Source organism: Papaver somniferum, chromosome 10, assembly GCF_003573695.1.
Source record: "Papaver somniferum cultivar HN1 chromosome 10, ASM357369v1, whole genome shotgun sequence".
NCBI lineage: Eukaryota > Viridiplantae > Streptophyta > Magnoliopsida > Ranunculales > Papaveraceae > Papaver > Papaver somniferum.
In genome coordinates this window covers 158224657-158247623 of record NC_039367.1, presented here as the reverse complement: position 1 = coordinate 158247623, position 22967 = coordinate 158224657, and the positions used below count along the sequence as shown (strand labels likewise).

Genomic DNA, 22967 nt, shown 5'->3' with positions numbered 1-22967 from the left:
ATGCATTTGAATCTGATAGTATTTAAAACAATCATCATTTCATATTGATTATTGAGCAGTTAGTTAGCAAAATGTGCAATTTACATTAGATAATATTCTGCGTTATGATCCATGAGGACATTTTATATATAGGGCAGTTGGGAATTCAATAAATCAATCAAAGTTGACTGACTATTGATAGCTTCTAGCTAGTTTGTTTACTTTTGTACTCCATTTTTCATGGACCTTTTCTTAGCTGTCAATACATTGTTATTTTATTATGTTGCTTGCTTGCTTCCTAAAAAATAAATGATAAATACCCTAGTCGTAGTTTCTCATTTCATCACAAAAAAAAAAAAAAATCATCAAGATCCATGGCTAAGAATGCTGTTTCATGGTTTACTACATTTTGTTCTTATTTTTTGATTGGTCGTGGAGTTGAAGCTTCTCAACCAATTTGTAAGAGCCTGCAAAACGATCAACCATATAGAACTGGTTATCATTTCCAACCTTCCAGGAATTGGATGAATGGTACATATCTTAAACCTTTCTCCAAAAAAGTAGTACACCATTTCTTTGATTCCTCTTATAACTATGTTGTCTTTTTCTAAATTATTTTGACTGTTTGCACCAAATTTCTTTGATTCCTCTTATAGCTACATATTTAGAATAGATACCCTGGATTGACTTCAGTAGCATGCTTTTTTGTTTTCCATGCCAAAAAAAAAGTGGCATGCTTTATCTGAAAATTCATCATTCCATAGGGACATTACAAAGGTTAAACAGATTGGTTCGATGTCTTTCATATTTCCTAGATAGCCAGTTGTGGTACTGCTGCATCTTAATAATTAATGTTGCAAACTTGCAATACAACATCCAAGAAACTGTGAGCCTCTTTGGTGTTATTTTTTGGGTTCTAACCTTTTTTTTTTTTTGGGTCCATGTTGCCACTATGAACGGACAAAAATGGCTTATCTTTAATTGACAGATCCTAATGGTTAGTAATCTCATCTCCACCTAATTCCTAGTTTGATTCAAAGGTTTTAAGTTGTTGCTATTGAATAAATGCAATCTCCTAAAATTGACTTGTATTTTGATGCAGGGCCTATGATTTACAATGGAATATACCATCTATTCTATCAATGGAGCACTTCTGGTTCAGTTTGGGGTGATATAGTGTGGGCTCATGCGACATCAACCGATCTCGTCAACTGGATTCACCATAAACACGCGATTGTCCCATCCGAAGCATTTGATATCGAAGGTGTTTGGTCAGGTTCAGTAACATTCGTAGAACGGAAGCCGATTATTCAATACACGGGTATTATCAAGTCGAATCAATGGAACTACCAAGTTCAGGATATGGCAGTGCCGAAGGACTTGTCGGATCCTTACCTTATTGAATGGGTTAAACCAGTGGAACACAATCCTGTAATTGCACACATTGAAGGTATCAATGCTAGTGCATTTAGGGATCCAACCACTGCTTGGCAAGGTCCTGATGGAATCTGGAGAGTGACAATAGGAAGCAAAGTAGAAAACGATGGAGTCGCGTTTTTATTCCGAAGTGATGATTTTATTACATGGACGAAAGCAGAACAACCACTACATTCGGCTAAAGAAACTGGAATGTGGGAGTGCCCAGATTTCTTTCCAGTAGCGGTTGACGGAATGGAGGGTGTGGATACTTCAGTTATGGGTCCTAGTGTCAAACATGTGTTCAAGGTGAGCTTGGATGATACCAAACATGATTACTATACAATTGGGACTTACGACCATGAAAAGGATAAGTATACTCCAGATGAGGGATCCATCGATAAGGATTCCGGTTTGAAGTTTGATTACGGTAAGTTTTACGCTTCGAAAACATTCTTTGACAATGAAAAGAACAGGAGAGTATTGTGGGGTTGGGTAACAGAATCTAGTAGTGTAGAAAATGATGTGAAGAAAGGTTGGGCCGGACTACAGGTACGCGTATGTTTTACCTTAAGTGTCTGAATCTCCTTCTTGCATTAAACAAATTTGAAATCTTGAACCATATTAAAGTTGTTGCGTGCACTGATTAATCTGTCGGTTCTCCTTTGCAGGCAGTTCCTCGAACACTATGGCTAGCAGAAAATGGCAAACAAGTGAAGCAATGGCCTGTTGAAGAGATAAAACAACTACGCACTGGACGAGTTTCTTTACCTAGCAAAGTTCTTGCAGGGGGTTCCGTGACGGAAGTTCCTGGTCTAACAGCATCACAGGCAGATGTGGATGTAATATTTGAACTTCCAAAGTTGGAAGATGTTGATATTATGGACCCTAGTTGGGTCGATAACCCACAACTACTTTGTAGTTCAATGCCAGCATCAGTGAAAGGGAAGTCTGGGCCGTTTGGTTTGTTGGCCTTGGCTTCTAAGAACTTTGAAGAACAGACAGCCATTTTCTTCAGGGTATTCAATCATCAAAACAAATATTTTGTGTTCATGTGCAGTGACCAGAGCCGGTCAGTTTAGTTTCATATTTCAATGAGCACTCACAATACTTACAAGTTAACTTCAAAATCTAACCAAAACTTTGGTATCAACAGGTCATCTTTGGAAGAAAGCAACGAAAAAACCACTTATGGAGCTTTTATTGATTTTGACCCTGAGCATGATAAGCTATCTCTAAGGAGCTTGGTATGTACAATTTTATAACTTGTCTATGTGGTAACTATGTATGAAGTTAGTATGCAGATAACGTGTTTCGAACCCAGGTCATGGATATCACCGCTCAGTTGCTTTATCAGAATGAACTAGAATTTTTGATGTGTATTTTGTTGCAGATTGACCACTCAATAGTGGAGAGCTTTGGCGTCGAAGGAAAAGTTGTTATAACTGCTAGAGTGTATCCAAAATTGGCTATTGATAACGAAGCTCAGCTTTATGTATTCAATAATGGAACTGCAAATGTTAAGATGTCAAGTCTGGAGGCATGGAGTATGAAGAAAGCTGAAATCAAGTATCTTGAAGAATTGAAAACTTCTGATAGCTAAGTCCAAGACGGAACTTCAGTGTTTGAGTTCCCGAAACCGGCAATCCGCAATGAGCCCCTGGGCCTTTTCCATATATACTATTTATTTCGATTTTACATTCTCAATGTACGTATTGTTAAATAAATTTTCTTTTCTGGCACCAACTAGGGATAGTGTGCCTCGTTGGCTAGACTGACTTCATATTTGAGGTCACTACATGTTCAAAACAAAATTTATTTCGGGGTCTTTGTGGCTGCTTCCTCTGATTTGTAAGCGTTTTGGTTGAGTTCTGTCAAATTCAATAACACAATGTTAATTAAATATTCGGATTTTTTAATGTCAGATCTACTCTTTATCCAATGAAACATAGAGTTTTGTGGAACAGAGCAAAGACTTCAGATCGCATCTACATTGTTTATTTTATTAGAGAGATGATACTTTGCTGACTCGACATGCATATCAACGTAGATAGTCTCTACCGTAAAGGGTAGTTCTTTTAATCCTTTCTCTCTTGGCTTGTTCAGAGAGGTCCAAAATAATATTAATGATACAAAGTTTGATACGAATTGAAGAAAATAGAGTTGCAGTAATTTTAGTAAAATGAGTAAAATGCATTTGGTAGTAAAATGATTTTGTTGCGTGATTTAGACAACAAAATCTGTTTTTTGTAACGATGAATCCTACACGAAAGCCATTAAACTTTCTGCCAGAATGGGTTCTTGTAATGTTTGAAATCCTAGTACATTAATCATTTTTCATTCGTTAAACCATCCAAGTCGACTTAGAATACATCTAGCTGTCTACGTTTGTACTCCGTTTTTCGTGGACCTTTCCTTTGCCTCCATGAAAACATACAATATTATATTATGTGCTTGCTACCTGTACATCTTAGTTTCTCTTCCTCAAAAAACAAAAAATTTAAGATCCATGGCCTTGAATAATACTGTTAATCATCATGGAGTTGAAGCTTCTCAAACTTTTCCTGGGAACCTTACTCAAAATTACCAACCATATCGAACTGGTTATCATTTCCAACCTTCAAACAATTGGATGAATGGTATTTGTCTAAACCTTTCTCCGAAGAACTACATCTTTTATTTGTTTCTCTGGTAACTATGTTTTCTTTGTGTTTAATTTATCGCTATTCATTTCGAAAATACTCTTGACACTGAATTCATATAGTCACAACCCTTACATCCCTACGTATTTAGGATGGATATCATATATAGATTGATTTTAAAGAAAAGTAGCATGCTTTTTCCGGAAATTTTCCCTTTGACAGTGATGTTATGTGCAGTATGTAAGATGGAGAAAATTACCAAGGTTAATCAAATTGGTTGGATGTCATTCATAATTTCATATTTCTTAGATAGCCAATGGTGGTACAACTGTGTCTTTATTAATGTGCAATGGAACATCTAGAAACTTTGAGCCTCTTTTTTTTTTCCGGGTTCTAACCTTTTCTTTTCTATTTTTGTATCCATGGAATGAATGAACAAAAATATGGATTCCATTGAATCCACAGATCCTAATGGTTAGTAATCTTCATCTCCAATTGATATTCCTAGTTTAATTTCCATGGTTTATAGATGGTGCTAGTGTTTTAATTCAATCTCCCAAAAATTGGCTTACATTTTAATGCAGGGCCTATGATTTACAATGGAATATACCATCTATTCTATCAATGGAGAACTCTTACTGGTTTAGTTTGGAGTAAAAAAGTATGGGCTCATGCGACATCCACCGATCTCGTAAACTGGATTCACCATAAACATGCGATTGTCTCATCGGAACCATTTGATATCGAAAGTGTTTGGTCAGGTTCAACAACATTTGTACAAGGAAAGCCGATTATTCAGTACACAGGAATCATTAAAACTGTTCCATGGAAATACCAAGTTCAGAATATGGCAGTGCCTAAGGACTTATCTGATCCTTACCTTATAGAATGGATTAAACCAGTGGAACACAATCCTGTTATTAAGCCCACTGATGACATAAATTCTAATGCATTTAGGGATCCTACTACTGGTTGGCAAGGTCCTGATGGGATCTGGAGAATTACAATAGGAAGCAAAGTAGGGAACGATGGAGTAGCGTTTTTATATCGAAGTGCTGATTTTATTCATTGGATTAAAGCAGAACAACCTCTTCATTCGGCCAAGGAATCTGGAATGTGGGAGTGCCCGGATTTCTTTCCAGTAGCAATTGAAGGAAAAGAGGGTGTGGATACTTCAGTTCTTTGTCCTAGTGTTAAACATGTGTTCAAGGTGAGCTTGGAGGATACTGTTGGGAATAACAATTAAAATTGACCAAACAACTAAATAATATAAGAGGCACTTATCTTATTTTTGTGTCTTCTCCTTAGTCATCTGTTGATGTCTTGAACATCCTAATAAACACCATAGAAAGAAGATACTCGTAATGGTGGATTGAGGCGCATGTTCAACATGCAGTCCTTAAGACAAGAATGTCCTGCTACACTCCAAAAAGGATGATGCTATAGCCCAGTGGACATCTGCCTCCAAGATACAACAATCTCAATAAAGTTTGAAGAGCATACTCAAACCTTATTCTATCTAGAACTTGGCAGCGGAAAACACATGAAACGTATTTAAACCCTCGTTTCAAAAACATAGAAGAAGAAGAAGTTTTTCTATATATCTCGGCAATAAAAAGAGGTTCTTCATATATAAAACCCTAACCCAAATCCAAAAAATATATGGTAAACTTATCCCGTAAAAAACTAAGAGATAAATTTGGAAGGTGTTTTTATTTTTGGAAAAACCTTTTTATTGGTAATTTTTATTCACATAAAACTGTATTTTTTCCAACAATCCCCTACATGAACAAAAATACGATAAAACACGAAAAACAAGAAATATCACGAATAGGCATAGGTGTCCATAAGGTCTTGAACTATCTAACATTTGGTGTAACTCGCGATAACAACCACCCATGATATCTCCAAGGTTGCTGCCAAGCTCCGCCGTTGTGTCCATTTTGGCCCTGGACGTCTTGTTTCTCAGAATGCTCTAGAGAATCAGCTCATATTCTCATAGGAAGCGACCCACTTCCTCATTCAGATAGGTGAGTTCCATCAAGAGTGTTCACTGCTACACCCCACTTCAATCTTAAATTGAAACTATAGAACTCATCAAGACTTATTAAAAGTCATCCTTCACATGCAGTCACACTATCACATCTACACCATAGGGAAGGGACAGAGAATTAATTCTCTGATAGTGTTTACCTTTACCCACCACAAATTAGTTGTCTGATCCGAAACCTTGATCTTGGGATCTCCAGTCAACAAGGTTGAGTATCCTTCATGGCAAGTTATTAGTTTATGAGCTTAAGTCCCATTCCCCCTCGATGTATAATTACGAACTATCTCTTTAGAAAATCCTTTCGTCAAAGGACCACTAATTTTTCTTTTGACTTCCCTAAGTCTATGAGGTTCTCTTTTGCCTTTACATGTCTACTCAGACCTCTTTTTGACTTCACCAATCAACTAAAATTACTTCATTAAAGAGTATAGTTGTCTTATCGAATGAGCATTCTCCGAGTATGTCTAGACTTTTGTCATTGCTCATTTACTATAGACTCACATAGTCAATTGAGTTTCTGCAATGATGGCCAGGCTTCGATCACAAAGGAATATCTTATAAGAAGCATCTTAGTAATCATTCATCTTCCTCTTATGCTTGAATTAAAGCACACGAATTTATTTCTTCAAAATACAAGTTCATCTTGTCTGTCTTAAGGACTTCCTTAGACAGACACTCCTTAAGAGGATACACACATAGGTTAAGATTTATCCATAGCCTGAAAAAACAAAGTCTCTTAAGATCAGTACAATATGTATTACATACACAATTTAAGATGTACCTCAAGTATCACAAATCTCTAATCAGATCATCCCAGTAATTCTCTTGAGGTACAAGGGTATTTGTATACACCTGATATACTGCACATTTACAACATACATTAAATGCCTCGAGTTTGACAAAGACCATTTCCTTCGGAATAACTTCTGGTTCCCTTCGATCCTTTAGATCAAATCAACCAATTGGTCTTTCAGTCAAGTCGTAAATATCACATATTTGATAGGTGGTTGTAAAGCATATTAAAAAAAATACATGTACTATTCAGTAGTACATTTTTTACATCTTCCTCAAGATTAAGGTTAGTGCAATATATATCACATATTTGAAATTAAATATGTACCTCATGCATTCCAATCTCTGATCCTTTAGTCAGAGCATCCCTGTGATTTCCCAGGTTAAACGCGGACATGCAAATCTGTTTTACAACACATACTAAACGCGTTAGACAGAAACTATATCCTCAACATTTCTTTTGGTTACCTACTGATCCTTTAGACCACTTCAACCGCATAATAGTTTCCTGTCAAATCTTAAACAACACCGATTTGTTAGTAGATATAAAACAGTTATATGTTTATCACATCGCAAGATTTCATCACATCACAAAATATCATAATAGAGACATGTGGTACGATAAGTATCTAGGTTTATACATATATGTATAGTATGGTTATATCAGATACATTTCATAATTTCCAAACCTTGCAGTTTTTCCCATATCTTATTAATTATTAAGGATACTTTCTCAACATCTACTTATGTATCATTACCTAAGTCAAGTGTTCCTTTTGGGAACAAAAAGGTGCACTAGCCTAAGTCAAGTGTTCCTTTTGGGAACAAAAAGGTGCACTAGCCTACAGATGCATAAACAACCCCAACTGGCCAAAACGCCTTACCCGTATATGTATGACTATGGCCGAAGGTCCCTCACATTTTAGTAATTGCCTTAAAATTACTTAGGATTATTATTTAATCTTAGCTCTTGACATCAGTAAGTTCAAAATGGCAACTAATCCAGTAAATCAACGAGATAAACCGACCCTCATCTCCTAAAATATCATGATAAAGGGTACAACCTAAATAGCTTCTCAATGACAATCACATAGACGAACTATCTTAGGACTGTCTACCATAATTCATCATTCTTATCCCAAGATGAGAATTACACAACTTCAAAATAAAAAGTGCAACCAAAAGCATCTTTCTAGATGGGGTTGGTACCTGAAGTGAATTCCACCTTACCTCTGCATGATTACTGAACCAAATTGCATAGTACTTACTAGTGCCATCACGCATGCTTTTGTTGATGGACAATACTTTGATCCGCATAATCCAATGTTCCAGTTCCTCATGCATCGCCTCATCTTTTCATATAGATTTTTCACCTGACTTTAACTAGCTCACTTCCGCAGGATATAGAGCCATATAGACAGATACGTAAATCACCTCGTATCAGTGGCTGTTCAAAGTGGGTTTTATACAAGTCCCAGAATTCATTGCTGACTTGTGGAAGAGTTAACAAAGAATAACCCTTGGTATCTGTGTGCATGTCAAGCACAATCACGGCTAACCGTGATATCCCCAATGCATCCATGTCGATCAGCTTCTTAATCCTGCTCGGCGTACCACTAGAAATATTTACACGGGTCTTTACCATCGCCACCTGCTCCTCAACCTTCATATGTTTTGCGAACAGTTTTGCAGCACGACACCCTTTTGTCAAAGGCCGTAAGCCCCTGAGAAGCTCCAATGCTCTTAGTGCAGATGTACTAATAACAAGAACTGCAGGATTTCCTGCATCAATTTTTCCCTCTGAAATCTTCCCTTCACAGAGCTCTGCTTTCCATGACTTTCCAAAAGCCACCTTCATATTGTAGAGAATCAGCATCTCGCTTTAGGTCTTCAGGTGACTTCACAATGCACGAACCATTAGAGGATTGTTTTCAATTGAGAAAGAAGCTAAGTTGCTGAGAAGCAAGAAGATTAGCAGAAGCAAAAACTTTTGATTCTTTCTTTGTTTTGGTTCCACTGATTTCATTGTCTTTCTTCTTCTTCTTTGTTTTGGCTCATCGTTGCCTTTCCACAATGAGGAACACTAGGGCTCCATTTGACCTCTGATTGTCTTGGATGTAAGACTCCAAAACATTATGCTATATCCAATCAGAACTCTTAATACTTCTGTCTGGCAAGGCTTTATACAGACATGTAAACTCTTCCAATTCAGTTTCAGAGAAATAATCACCTCTTCTATCAACTATTCCTTCGTTCCTTATTGCATTTGAACGACTCTAGGTTCTGTACCTGATGTTATGGAAGATTTATCGGATAAGAACTGGGGGCCTCATGGAGTAACACCATTAGAATTCATATAAGGAACAATCCGCTTCACAGGGATCCCTGGATGGGAGTTCGAATCGCATGGATACTTGTTACGGAACTGTGGGGGTTCTGGATGAAGGGAATGAGAATACCCTAAAAGGGTATCCCTTGGTACCACTGAGGACATACTAAACTGTTATGATGACTATCATAATCACCAGTTACCTCCGACAAGTGACGGGGAGCTCTAGGATTTCTATCTGTTTCGGAAGCTTCATCTAATGCATAACCGTGCACGTGGGAATGATCTACGACCTTCAGCAACCAACTGATTCATAGCACAGCTTCCCGTCACTTCCAAACAACAGTTTCCTCCTTTCTTCGCTGCTAACAGCAAACAAGCCCTTTAGCTCGAACCTATACTACCATACCTTCATTGCCATTAATCATCCCATCGCAACTCCATCAACTGCCACTTCTAATGACTGCCAACACCTACTGATGCTCCGAGTCACCATCGTTTATAAACTGAGACTCTCCAAACAGATCTTCTCCTATCTGCTCCATCAACTCCGATGAGTCCGTGACAGAGATTACATATAGTTCCTTAGTCCACTACCTTTTAACTAGCGTGACACATTCTACATGTGATACTCCAAGAGTCCCAGTTTCTCAAAGGAGTTAATAATCATACATCTTGGCCTTGGATCTTACACAATTCTTATGGGCATTCTTCCGTGCCACCTAGCACAACTCCTCAATCTCAAGTCTCCTGAACCCCCTTACATCATTTGTTCTAGGGATTGAAGTCTCAGTTTCATTTCTGTCCACCGCGGGACGGCAAGGCTTTCTAGGAATCCGTGGAAAGCCAGAAGACGACGAAAACGAAGAACGACGTTTCTTAGAGTTGGTTTGATCTTGGACAGATGGTCCTAAGCTGGGAGGAGCAGGATATTCAGAGACGGGAACGGCTGGAATAGCTGCCGATATATTCCCGAATATTTTGTCCCTGTCATAGATCAACTGAACAATGGAGTCTGGATATGCAACGTTGAATAAGTCTTCAGGAAGTCTAAAGAGTCTCCTAATTCGCTCATCACTTTCGAAGTCAGGTGACACACGTCCAGATTTCCGCGGCTGGATCACTGACCAATAGTTTATAAGATACAAGTGGTTTAAGTTGTACACAGTAAATTAAGATAAGCACACGCAAAAGTATGACACCAACTTACAAGAGGAAGAAGCTAATTTGTAAGGAGTTAATAATCAATATCTATAACACATTAACACACCATGTCCCGTATATTTCAGGATATAAAAGACACCCCACTAAGCCATTAATAAAGCACATATTAACCGGCTACTGTTTCATCACGGTCACAGTAGTAAAGTGAAAAAATAGTCACCGTAAGAAATTGACATAACCCAATTTTGCGAGAGTTACTTATACCCAAATTTGATTTTTCTTAATTGTTATTCTAAGATTATTCTTGTGTTAAGATTATTGGGAATAACAATTAAAATTGACCAAACAACTAAATAATATAAGAGGCACTTATCTGATTTTTGTGTCTTTCCTTAGTCATCTGTTGATGTCTTGAACATCCTAATAAACACCATAGAAAAAAGATACTTGTAATGGTGGATTGAGGCGCATGTTCAACATGCAGTCCTTAAGACAAGAATGCCCTGCTACACTCCAAAAAGGATGATGCTATAGCCCTACTGACATCTGCCTCCAAGATACAACAATCTCAATAAAGTTTGAAGAGCATACTCAAACCTTATTCTATCTAGAACTTGGCAGCGGAAAACACATGAAACGTATTTAAACCCTCGTTTCAAAAACATAGAAGAAGAAGAAGTTTTTCTATATATCTCGGCAATAAAAAGAGGTTCTTCATATATAAAACCCTAACCCAAATCCAAAAAATATATGGTAAACTTATCCCGTAAAAAACTAAGAGATAAATTTGGAAGGTGTTTTTTATTATTGGAAAAACCTTTTTATTGGTAATTTTTATTCACATAAAATTGTATTTTTTCCTACAGATACCAGTCATGAATACTATACTATTGGATCTTACAACCCTGAAACAGATACATATACTCCTGATGAAGGATCCATCGATAATGATTCTGGTTTGAGGTTTGATTATGGGAAGTTTTACGCTTCAAAAACATTCTTCGATAATGAAAAGAACAGGAGAGTATTGTGGGGTTGGGTAAATGAATCTAGTAGTGTAGCAGATGATGTGAAGAAAGGTTGGTCCGGACTACAGGTACGTGTACGTTTTAACGCTGAGTGTTGCGGGGACGATTTTAAAATCCTATACAAAATTTAATGACGTTTTGGTGAAATGGTTAATCTATCGGTTTTCCTTTCCAGGCACTTCCTCGAACTCTGTGGCTCTCGGAAAATAGCAAGCAATTGAAGCAATGGCCTGTTGAAGAGATAAAACAACTTCGCACGGAACGAGTTTCTTTACCTAGCCAAGTTCTTGCAGGGGGGTCAGTAATGGAAGTTCCTGGTGTCACAGCTTCCCAGGCAGATGTAGATGTGATATTTGAACTTCCAAAGTTGGAAGATTGTGATATAATGGACCCTAATTGGGTCGCTAAACCGCAACTACTTTGTAGTTTAGAACGATTTTTTTGGGATCCTGATTTTTTTGGGGACCATGATTTTATTTTGGGTAAAGACATTAAAAGTAAATCTAGGTCACCCCTTATCTAGATATTTATATTAATACCTAAATTATCCTCCTGATTAATTTTGGATGATGATTAGTTAGTGTTAATAATAGTTAGTGTAATGAATAGTTAGATGATTAAGTAAAAGATAATTAGTGAGATTAAAAAATTAGATGGTTTTTTTTTAAAGAAGTAGAATCATTGAGAGAGTAAAGTTAGAGAAGATGAAGAAGGAACACATGAAAAGCGATGGATTTTACCAACCACAACCAGAGGAAGGGTATTTGGGTACCCAGGTGTGCTTCAAACTTAGATAATGTTGGTTGAATTGTTCCAAACTTTCAAAGAAAATGAAAACTTTTATGTAGATTTGGGTCAGTTCGGTTACCATATGTCAAGAACATGTAACCGAACACACCTGAAAATGTAGTTCGGTTACGTTTTCCAAACACGCAGGTTACCAAACTCGCTCGTTAATGGAGGTTTTGGTCGTACAGTGTAATGTTCGGTTACCTAGGATAAAATGGTAGGTAACCGAACTTTGAACTTAACAATTTATTTGGGTACATCTTGTGTGTTCGGTTAGTTCGCAAACTTCAACGCAACCAAGTTCCCAACCGAACCGCAGGTTAAAAGTAACCTAGTGTTAGAAGTTTGGTTGGTTCGCAAACTTCAACAATTTTGCGAATCAACCGAACTGGGCTTATATATGCATATATGCAGTTAGGCAAACGTTCGGTTACTACGAAATTTATTTATTCGCGAATTAGGTAGAGTTCGGTTACGAAGTTTCAAAGGTAGAGTTCGGTTACAAAGAAAACTTAACATTTTTGCGAACGAACCGAACTTGTGGACTTCTTATTATTTTCGTAAACTAAAGTTCGGTGATATCCTTATTTTGCGAAGGAATCGAACTTATGGACTTCTGTTGTTCTAATACAAGGAGTTCGGTTAAAAGTATTTTTTTTTGCGAAAAAACCGAACTCTATTGGCTAAGTTCGGTGATTTGGAACTCAAGATAGTGGCCAAAACAACACAGTTCGGTTAGACTGGATTTGTTTTTTTTTCGGTTCTAAGGGTGGAGTTCGGTTACTTTGTAGTTTTAAATTTTTTTGCGAAACAACCGAACAGAGAGTTCGGTGACTTAGTTTTAAATCCAATAGAACCGACCATGTTCTTCGTGTTCTTCATTTTCAAGAAGTTTGGTTAGTAAACTAGGGTTTTTTGAAAACTCGGCCTAACCGAACATGCCTCTGTAACTCCTATTAAAACCCTATTTTGATGATTTCTATTCGATTGAAGCAATCAAAATCAAATTAAAGTGAAGGGTTTGTTGGAAAATACCTCCGGAGTGGTCCCATGGCAGAATCAGGCTGCGGCTGGCGTCTTTTATACTCGATAAAATTATCATGTAACAGAACTTAATTGTGATTGCATTGATGTTGTTACATTTCTTAAATAGGCGGTGGTGGTGGTGGTGGGAGGAGGTGGTGGTGGTAATCGATGGTTCGTGGTGGTGATAATCGGAGGTGGTGGTGGTGGGCGGTGGTGGTGGTAATCGGTGGTTGGTGGTGGTGATAATCGGAGGTGGTGGTGGTGGTAATCGGCGGTGGTGGGCGGTGGTGGTGGGAGGAGGTGGTGGTTATATATATATATATATATAGGTGGTTATTATGTTGGTTTTAAATTAAATTAGGTTAAGGTTAGGTTAGTCATTTCAATGTTTTAGAACACCCCTTATCACTATAGGGAAGGTGGCCTAATCAAACCATGGTCCCCTCAAAAAAAACCATGATGTAGTTTAATGCCAGCATCAGTACCAGGGAAATCAGGCCCATTTGGTTTGTTGGCTTCGGCTTCTAAAAACTTTGAAGAACAGACAGCCATTTTCTTTAGGGTATTCAATCACCAGAACAACTACGTTGTGTTCATGTGCAGTGATCAGAGCCGGTCAGTTTAGTTTCGTATTTCAATGAGCACCTCACAATAACTTCAAAATCTTAATTACTTCATTGTGTCAAAATCTAATCCAAACTTTGGTATGAACAGGTCTTCTCTGGAACAAAGCAACGACAAAACTACTTATGGAGCTTTTATTGATTTTGACCCAAAGCATGATAAGCTATCCCTCAGGAGCTTGGTATGTACAATTATATAAATTTTGTGATATGTGAGTATATAATATATATGCGTTAAGTTTCTATTGTATATGCTGATGTTAGTACTCTATGCTTATGTCGAGTATCCAGACCAGGTCATGACTATCATCACCCAGTGATTTAATCGCTCCACTCCAGTGAATTTGTCACTTATGTATGTTCAATGTATCTATGAACTGGATTTGATGGGAGTTTTTGTTGCAGATTGATCACTCAGCAGTGCAGAGCTTTGGCGTTGAAGGAAAAGCTGTTATAACAGCTAGAGTATATCCAAAATTGGCTGTTGATAATGAAGCTCTGCTTTATGTATTCAATAATGGAACCGAAAATTTGAAGATGTCAAGTCTCGAGGCTTGGAGTATGAAGAAAGCTGAAATCAAGTATCTTGAAGATTTGAAAATTTCTAAAAGTCAAGTCCAACGCCGGATTTCAGTGTTTGAGTTATTGGACGACCAACGGAAGGGAGGGAGTCCTTTTACGTTTACTATGGGGGCTATAATGTAGTTGCACGCAACACTTTTTTTTTAATTTTTAATCAAATCAATTGAATAAGAATTAGTCATTTTTTTTCAAAAATTGATGGGATAATTAAAGAGTTATCGTCCCCATCTATTATTTTTTTCTACTTTTTTCCTTGGAACTCCAACTATTGTTAAGAGCCATAAAATCAATTAAATATAAAATGATTATCGGTTATTATGGCCTAAAAATCATAAAAGAAAAGCCTTAGAATTCGCAACAGTTTTGTTCAATTTGATCAAATTCACTCGGAATTGATCATAGTTTTTCAAAATGGATTTGATAATCGAACAATTAGGGTCCCTAATTATATTTAAACTCCATCAAATCGAATCCATTCGACCAATTTCACCTTCAATTGCTTCTAATTAAACCAAAATTGGAACAGTGTTGCATAAAATACAACCGTCGTACAAAGTTAGTTACAAATATATATATATATATGTTGCTAAAATTATTTTCCGTAGCCAAATATAAGCAGTTAGTAACGGATGATGTTCTCCATTTCGGTCGTCCCGCACTGCTGCAGCCTATGTCGTAAAAGGCGCTGGGCGAGGCGAGGTGTTAAGCGCAGCGTCTCACCTCGTCAAGGGCTTAAGCGCTCCGTCCTAGGAGCCCAGGAAAAAAAAAATTGTTCGTAATTTGGCGCCTGGGGGCCTTTTTCTGCCACGTGTTGGTCTTCCGCCTAGTGGGCCTTAAGCGCCAAAGGCGCTCTCCTTTTACAATATAGGTTGCAGCAGATCTAGTTGAAACCGATACTCTGGAACGACGACCTTTTCCATGTGTTGTTTATTTTCATTTTTATATGTACGTAGTGTTTAAGTGAGATTATTTTTCACCAACTAAGAGCATCTCCAATGTAAGGGGTCAAGGTCATCCTATGTGGAGGTCTTATATGCACCTTTTTACTTCTGGGTCATTACTAAATGATAAAAAACGATGAAGGTAAAAGTTTTTAGCTAAAGTTCATTTCCAATCCTCAAGGTATTATCTAACATTTTTTTTTAAATTTAGAGACAAAAAGATGATGTGGACTTAAGACCCAAGGTTATGAACCCTGTACCCCATCTTAGCCATGTCATCTTTTTTCTGTGGGTATTTGGTTCACCGCGGTAGTCGATTGACTATTTGTTCCATTGACAGTTGATAGAAGCAAATTACGGAGTTTAGAAATTTGTTTCTTTCTTTCAAAACAATGGATAGCACAGTGATTTCCTTTTCCACGGAAGGTACAGGTTCGTGGAGGTGAAGAAACAACATGCACTTGTTTAAACTTCATAGCCACCGGAGAAGATTGTAAGTTATGAAAACTTTTCTTGACACAATCTTCATCTGGAGAAACTTTCATTCTGTACAGCAACTCATGAGAATTAGTTTGTGTAGAAGAATATTTATTTAAAATAGAGTTTTCCTTTTCCAAGGATTTGTACTGTCCATGGGCTAAGACCAGCGATGCTTCAAGTTTCTCCTTCTCAACATGAAGTCTGTCTAGATCGGATGAATGCGTCTTGATCAAACAATTTTCTCTAATTGATCCTTTTTTAAATAGCTTTTCAAGATCACCAATCTTTTCACGCTGTATATTGTTTTCTTGAAGAAGTTTCTCAATTTCCTCGGAGAGTGTCCCTATAATGTTATAGAGTACCTGTTCACGATCAATAGACTTAGTAAATTCATCAATGAGTTGTACATGATCCTTGAGATCAACAAACTCTATAGAATTTTTTGAAATTCTGGTGAGCTCCATTTCAGCTTTGGCTATTATGTCCAATGTCTCATTGGAGGACGAATGATCAACACAAGATGACACATTCTTCTTACCTTGGGATTCTGAAGAATCATCTTAGGAGTCACCCTTTGAGGTATTTCCGAGACACTTGACAAAGTTGACAACTTTAGGAGGCATTTTGGTATGTGTATGATATTCTGTCCACAGACTCAGATTGCTACAAACACAGACTTATTAGGTCTTAAACGTGTTTGCCCGCTTTGATACCAATTGAAAAAGCGGGGGTCTAACAACACCACCCAATAATTCGATTAGAAATCTGTATGGACTAACTCCGAATTACTTTACTAGAGAATCAACTAGACAGACAGACTCAATCTAGATAAAAGTATCTCAAGGAGTTAATATCTCTCTCTTGATTTGATTTTTACTCAAGCTAAAAACAATAGCGAGTCTTTATCAAATACAAGGAATAACTTGGACGGTACCAAAGACCAATGTCCAAGGATCAATCAATATCAATCAACAACTAAAGGTGGATTTCCAATTGGTGATCACGAACGCACAACCTGTATTATTTCAATTATATAAAATATAATGCGGAAAAGAAATAACACAAACACCATAAATTTTGTTAACGAGGAAACCGCAAATGCAGAAAACCCCGGGACCTAGTCCAGATTGAATACACACTGTATTAAGCCGCTACAGACACTAGCCTATTCCAAGCTAACTTCGTACTTGACTATAGTTGAACCCCAATTAGTCTCCCACCGATCCAAGGTACAGTAGTACTCCTACGCCTCTGATCCCAGCTGGATACTACGCACTTGATTTCCTTAGCTGATCTCACCCACAACCAAGAGTTGATGCAACCCAAAGTCGCAGACTTGATAATACAAAAATATGTCTCACACAGAAAAGTCTATCAAAGGATAAATCTCTCTGCCACAGATAAACCCTAGGTTTTGTTCCGTATTTTGATATAAAATCAAGGTGAACAAGAACCAATTGATAATCCGGTCTTATATTCCCGGAGAACAGCCTAGATTAATCAATCACCCCTCTACAATCCTTCCTAACTACACAAGCGGATTGTCGAGGAATCACAAACAGTGAGACGAAGATGTTTGTCACTTCTTTATATTGCCTATCGGAGAACTCTCGCGATCTCAAGCCAATCAATCGATTGTACTCGTACGATACAATATGAAAGATCAGATCACACAACTACGATAAAAGTAGTATCGGTCTGGCTTCACAATCCCAATGAAGTCTTTAAGTCGTTAACCTGCTTTTAGAGAAGAAAATCAAAGGTTAATAGAGATCGACTCTAGCGGGCGCACTAGTAGCACACAGACGTGTGGGGATTAGTTTTGCACAATGCTAGATGTCTCCTTTATATAGCCTTCAAATCAGGGTTTTGCCTTAGGTACAAAGCAATCCTTATTCACCGTTAGATGAAAGCCTGATTTAGATTCAAGCTAATATTTCTCAATTGTTAGATCGAAAACTTAGCTTGTCACACACACTTGGGTAGACGTTTACTGGGTTTGTTAAAACCATGCCCAAACGTGTACGTGTATGTTGGTTCAACATAGTAACCCAAAATATTAACCATATGAGCATTTCATATTAACCTTGTTCTTATTCACAATAACTAGTTCAATTGACTCAAATGAACTAGTTAAAGAGTTGTTCAATTGCTATGAGATCTTATGTAACTAAACAAGATACCATTGAAACAAAGATGATTTGATTCGATTGGATCGGCTCATGAACATTATAGCCACGGTTTGCATAAATCATTTGTTAGTAATTTAAGTTTCATGTTCAGAACACATCTTTAGATCATAAACTTTTAAGTTCACAAACAAGTTCGCGGACTTAAGTTAATCGGTTGAGTTTTCCAAACTCAGCAGAAATTCTCGGAAAGAGAACTTCCGCCAGTTCGCGGACTGGGTTCGCGGACTGGGTTCGCGGACTGAGTTTGCGGACTTATCACACAAACGAGTTTTGAAAAATCCAGCATAAATTCTCGGTCGAGAACTTCCGTAAGTTCTCGTACTGAGCATGCGGACTGGGTTCGCGGCCTTGGCAAGCCAATTCCACAATCCTACCGATTTCTCTTGATCAACAAAGTTCAAAAACTTCGGTTCAAGGAATACATGGTTATGTAATATAAACTCTCATTTCAATCATTGAGACATTCTCAGAGGACGCTATGTAGGTTATTCACAGACCGATTAACGTCAGAGAAATTCTCAAAGTGATTGAAACTTTTCATGACTTTCGTCACTAGGTGAAGATAAACTTGATCAAAGAGAAACGCTTTACCAACACATGATTTCGAGATAACAGATAAGCTATGAATGCTCATCTCGAAATGTCAAATGTGCATGATCTAGTCTATATAGCATACGATTTTTGTCTCATAAGAAGTAGAAGATAGAATAGATAGACTTTTGAGTGATAGATAAGTTCAAGTCTCCACATACTTTTTTGTTGATGAAGTTCCACGATTCTTTGTATAGATCTTCGTCGTTGTATGGTGAATCGCCATGAAGTCCTTGAGATCAACTACACTTTTGTATCCTAGTCCGAGACTTAGCTATGTAGGCTAGAAATCAAGACTCATAGTTTTGATCACTAACATTGACAAACATGCTTGAGATAGCAACGCATGCGAGGTTGACCGAGCTATGCTCTAACAATCTCCCCCTTTGTCAATTTTAGTGACAAAACTATTAATACATATGGAATAAAAAAAAGATAAACTTTAGTGGCTCCTATTTCATAGTCTAATCTTCAACGTTCCTTGAAATCTTTGTCCTTCCAAGTACTCCAATGATCCCAAAGGTTGTAAGTTTAGCATCACCATTGTTGAAGATACGTAGCTATAACAATGAGAGAAATCGAGATTCTCGATCATTATTATACAGTGTCATATTATTATTATGTAATATCAAAGTCCAATTGTATCACGACTTTAACAATAATACTACGGTGATATGTATCACTCCCCCTTAGTCAATACTCCATCCCGATCATGGAAACCACTCCCCCTTACACAATGATCCGAAAACCATATGTATTTGTAGTGTGAACTACATTATTTCTCACCCTTTTTGTCAATAAAATTGGCAAAGGTACAAGAACGGGATCATAATGAAATTTCCACAAGAGACATTTCATAGACTAAAAGAAAAATACATACCAACTTAATTTAGATGCAATCATAAAGCCGAAACTAAATGCATTCATCAAGGAGTTTTAAGATACAAGATAACCCCTATGAAATTCCACAGCCGCACACCCCACAAGATATTACCATTAAGCACAACTTCAAAAGAACTCTCCCCCATTTGATGTCGTTCCCGAAAGAACAACAAGAGCGACCTTAATTTCGAAAGAAAAGAAGGATTTTTAATTGGACACCAAAAACCATAGGAAAGATTTTCTATATCCAAAGCACAACCAAATTAATCACAAATAAACCCATGATTAATTCAATTGAAAACTCAACTAAATCAAACCACAAAAGTGATCAATTTAATTGAAAGTGCTCAACATAAGTAAACTTACGGAGCTACGACTAAGGTAATCATATGGAGATGACTAACTTAATCGTTCACATACTCAACATAAGGAAAACCTTACGGAATATACGACTACATTAACCAATAGAACATGATTAGTATAGCCGTTCATATACTCAACACAAGAATTTGTGGAATATATGAAAACTCAACTAGATTAATTACAAGAGAACCTATAATTAATCTAATTGGAATACAAACAACCAAACTAATCACCGAAGTAATCAATTTAATTATTTTGGGCTCAACATAAGAGAACTTACGGAACCCCGACTAAGTTCATTATAGAATATGACAAACTTAACCGTACATGTACTCGACATAAGAAAGAAAACTTATGGAGTACAAACTAAATAACCAAACTGGTTGATTAATTTAGTTCCTAATGCTCGACATATAGCATCTTATGGAACAACCAACAAAGCCAAGGTAAATCGACTTAGTTGTAAGGTGCTCAACATAAGGCACACGATGGAGCCTTCACGATAAAACATAATAAAATGGATCAATGAAGATCAATACCGTGGATAACATACAAGGATCTATTCTATTTTCCATCATAACAATATAATAGACTTTATCCTTGTCGAACAAAAGATTTTATCCTATTTTCCATTAAATATACGATTGCATAGGCATAATTTTTGTATATGTCAAAAGTCCATTTGTCCTTTCATCAATACGAATGCATTCATAAACGACTTTACTTTTGACCGCAATATGGGATCTTCAAGTTCACGGATGCAAACAATACATATCCCATAAAAATATTGCAATATCACAAACCATTAAAATACTGCAATAAACATCATCCTCCAAATTTTTTTAGAATTTAATGCCAATAAACCTAAAAAATAACACAAGAAGATGAAAAAAAAATAGCTATGTGTAGTCACAATCATTTCCTATTCAAAGCACTAGTTATTCTTCCAACTAATCCAAAAAGAAGACATACTAGGCATTTAAACTCAAGAACAGACTCTTAGACCAAAACCCAGACACTAAGGATCAAAAGGACTATTCTGGAAATGCATGAGTCTTTTGATCATCCAGCTTATGAGATACATCAACCTCATCAACCCTTGAGAAAACATCCTTTTTGAGAGGTTCTTTCACGCGGTTCTTCATCATAGCAAGATCACAGTTAACTTTTTTCAACTCAGCTCTTACAGCATCAAGACACTTAATAGTTCCAACAAGTTGTTGAGAATCATTGATCACTTTAGATTGAATCTTCTCCCCAATATCTGAGTAAGAAACAGGAGATTGAGGAAAAAATCCTTTAAATTCAACAAGGGTTCCCTTCTCTTTATCAAACTCAAAGTATATACCATTATCAACAAAGTCTTCAGGCAAGTCCCATGAAGAAAAAACCATTGATGAGAAGCCTAGAGTGAAAGTTTTAACACAATAAGAAGGGTATATAAACGTATTTGAGGGAATTAGGGTTTAACGGTAGGTATAAGAGACTAAATCCAAAACCGTATATGTACCCTTATGAGAACCCAACACAAAACATGAAGCTTTTGAGAGCCAAGACAAAACTAACAAAAGCAATACAAAAAGATGATAAAATACTCATGTAAAAGTATGTGACTGATTATCCATCTAAGAACGATAAGAAAATAGCTAGATAATCACAATTACTTTGCACAGGTTATACCTACTCAATTCTCACACGGTTAGGATTTTTGGTGAGTGAGATATCAACATTGTGATTAATTTGCACAAGTATGAGCATCTAGCTCATTAAATGACCATTGCTTTTGTTTAGTCTTCCTTCTTTGATTATCCCTCAGTTTAGAAGAATACGTCATAGCTTGTTCTGCATATCCTTCTGAAGGCTTTTTCTGAAGACTAAATCTAGGACCTCTTGAAATTTGTTCAAGTGGATCTGAATATATGGGAATCCATTTTCTAGATTTAGATTTACTAGAAACATAAACATGGTGAATACATTCATTAAAAACATAAGAGTTTAAATGGTTAGAATGTACCTGTGATCTGTGACGACTTCTAGGAAGAGATCCATGTTTATAAAACTTTTGGTTTTCTGTGGGTATTTGGTTCACCGCGGTAGTCGATTGACTATTTGTTCATTTGATAGTTGATAGAAGCAAATTACGGAGTTTAGAAATTTGTTTCTTTCTTTCAAAACAATGGGTAGCATAGTGATTTCCTTTTCCAGAGAAGGTACAGGTTCGTGGAGGTGAAGAAACAACAGGCACTTGTTTAAACTTCATAGCCACCAGAGAAGATTGTAAGTTATGAAAACTTTTCTTGACACAATCTTCATCTGGAGACACTTTCATTCTGTACAGTAACTCATGAGAATTAGTTTGTGTAGAAGAATATTTTTTTAAAACAGAGTTTTCCATTTCCAAGGATTTGTACTGTTCATGGGCTAAGACCAGCGATGCTTCAAGTTTCTCCTTCTCAACAGGAAGTCTGTCTAGATCGGATGAATGCGTCTTGAACAAACAATTTTCTCTAATTGATCCTTTTTTAACCAGCTTTTCAAGATCACCAATGTTTTCACGCTGTATATTCTTTTCTTGAAGAAGTTTCTCAATTTCCTCGGAGAGTGTCCCTATAATGTTATAGAGTACCTGTTCACGATCAATAGACTTTGTAAATTCATCAATGAGCTGTACATGATCCTTGAGATCAACAAACTCTATAGAATTTTTTGAAATTATGGTGACCTCCATTTCAGCTTTGGCTATTATGTCCAATGTCTCATTGGAGGACGAATGATCAACACAAGATGACACATTCTTCTTACCTCGGGATTCTGAAGAATCATCTAAGGAGTCACCCTTTGAGGTATTTCCGAGACACTTGACAAAGTTGACAGCTTTAGGAGGCATTTTGGTATGCGTATGAGATTTTGTCCACAGACTCAGATTGCTACAAACACGGACTTATTAGGTCTTAAACGTGTTTGCCCGCTTTGATACCAATTGAAAAAGATGGGGTCCAACAACACCACCCAATAATTCGATTAGCAATCTGTATGGACTAACTACGAAATACCTTACTATAGAATCAACTAGACAGTCAGACTCAATCTAGATAAAA

The 22967-nt window shown here is 37.0% G+C and overlaps 2 protein-coding genes across 3 annotated transcripts; both read left to right on the top strand.

The window, feature by feature from the left end:
- The first annotated feature begins 348 nt into the window (after window positions 1-348).
- On the top strand, window positions 349-3292 carry LOC113319295 (beta-fructofuranosidase, insoluble isoenzyme CWINV1-like). Of its 2 annotated transcripts, none has more exons than XM_026567564.1 (6): window positions 349-510; window positions 968-976; window positions 1082-1947; window positions 2067-2467; window positions 2552-2642; window positions 2789-3292. In XM_026567564.1, exons 1-6 carry the CDS (start codon window positions 354-356, stop codon window positions 2996-2998), a joined length of 1734 nt encoding a protein of 577 aa, XP_026423349.1. In that variant the 5' UTR covers window positions 349-353; the 3' UTR covers window positions 2999-3292. The 2 variants fall into 2 exon arrangements, with proteins under 2 accessions (XP_026423349.1, XP_026423350.1); XM_026567565.1 differs by having other exon boundaries at window positions 2067-2414; window positions 2789-2913.
- A 612-nt stretch (window positions 3293-3904) lies between these two features.
- On the top strand, window positions 3905-14543 carry LOC113316687 (fructan 6-exohydrolase-like). The gene is made up of 8 exons (XM_026564836.1): window positions 3905-4034; window positions 4503-4511; window positions 4622-5255; window positions 11240-11468; window positions 11576-11835; window positions 13690-13830; window positions 13930-14020; window positions 14244-14543. The coding sequence occupies exons 1-8, from the start codon at window positions 3905-3907 to the stop codon at window positions 14541-14543; spliced, it is 1794 nt and encodes a 597-aa protein (XP_026420621.1).
- The last annotated feature ends 8424 nt before the right edge of the window (window positions 14544-22967 follow it).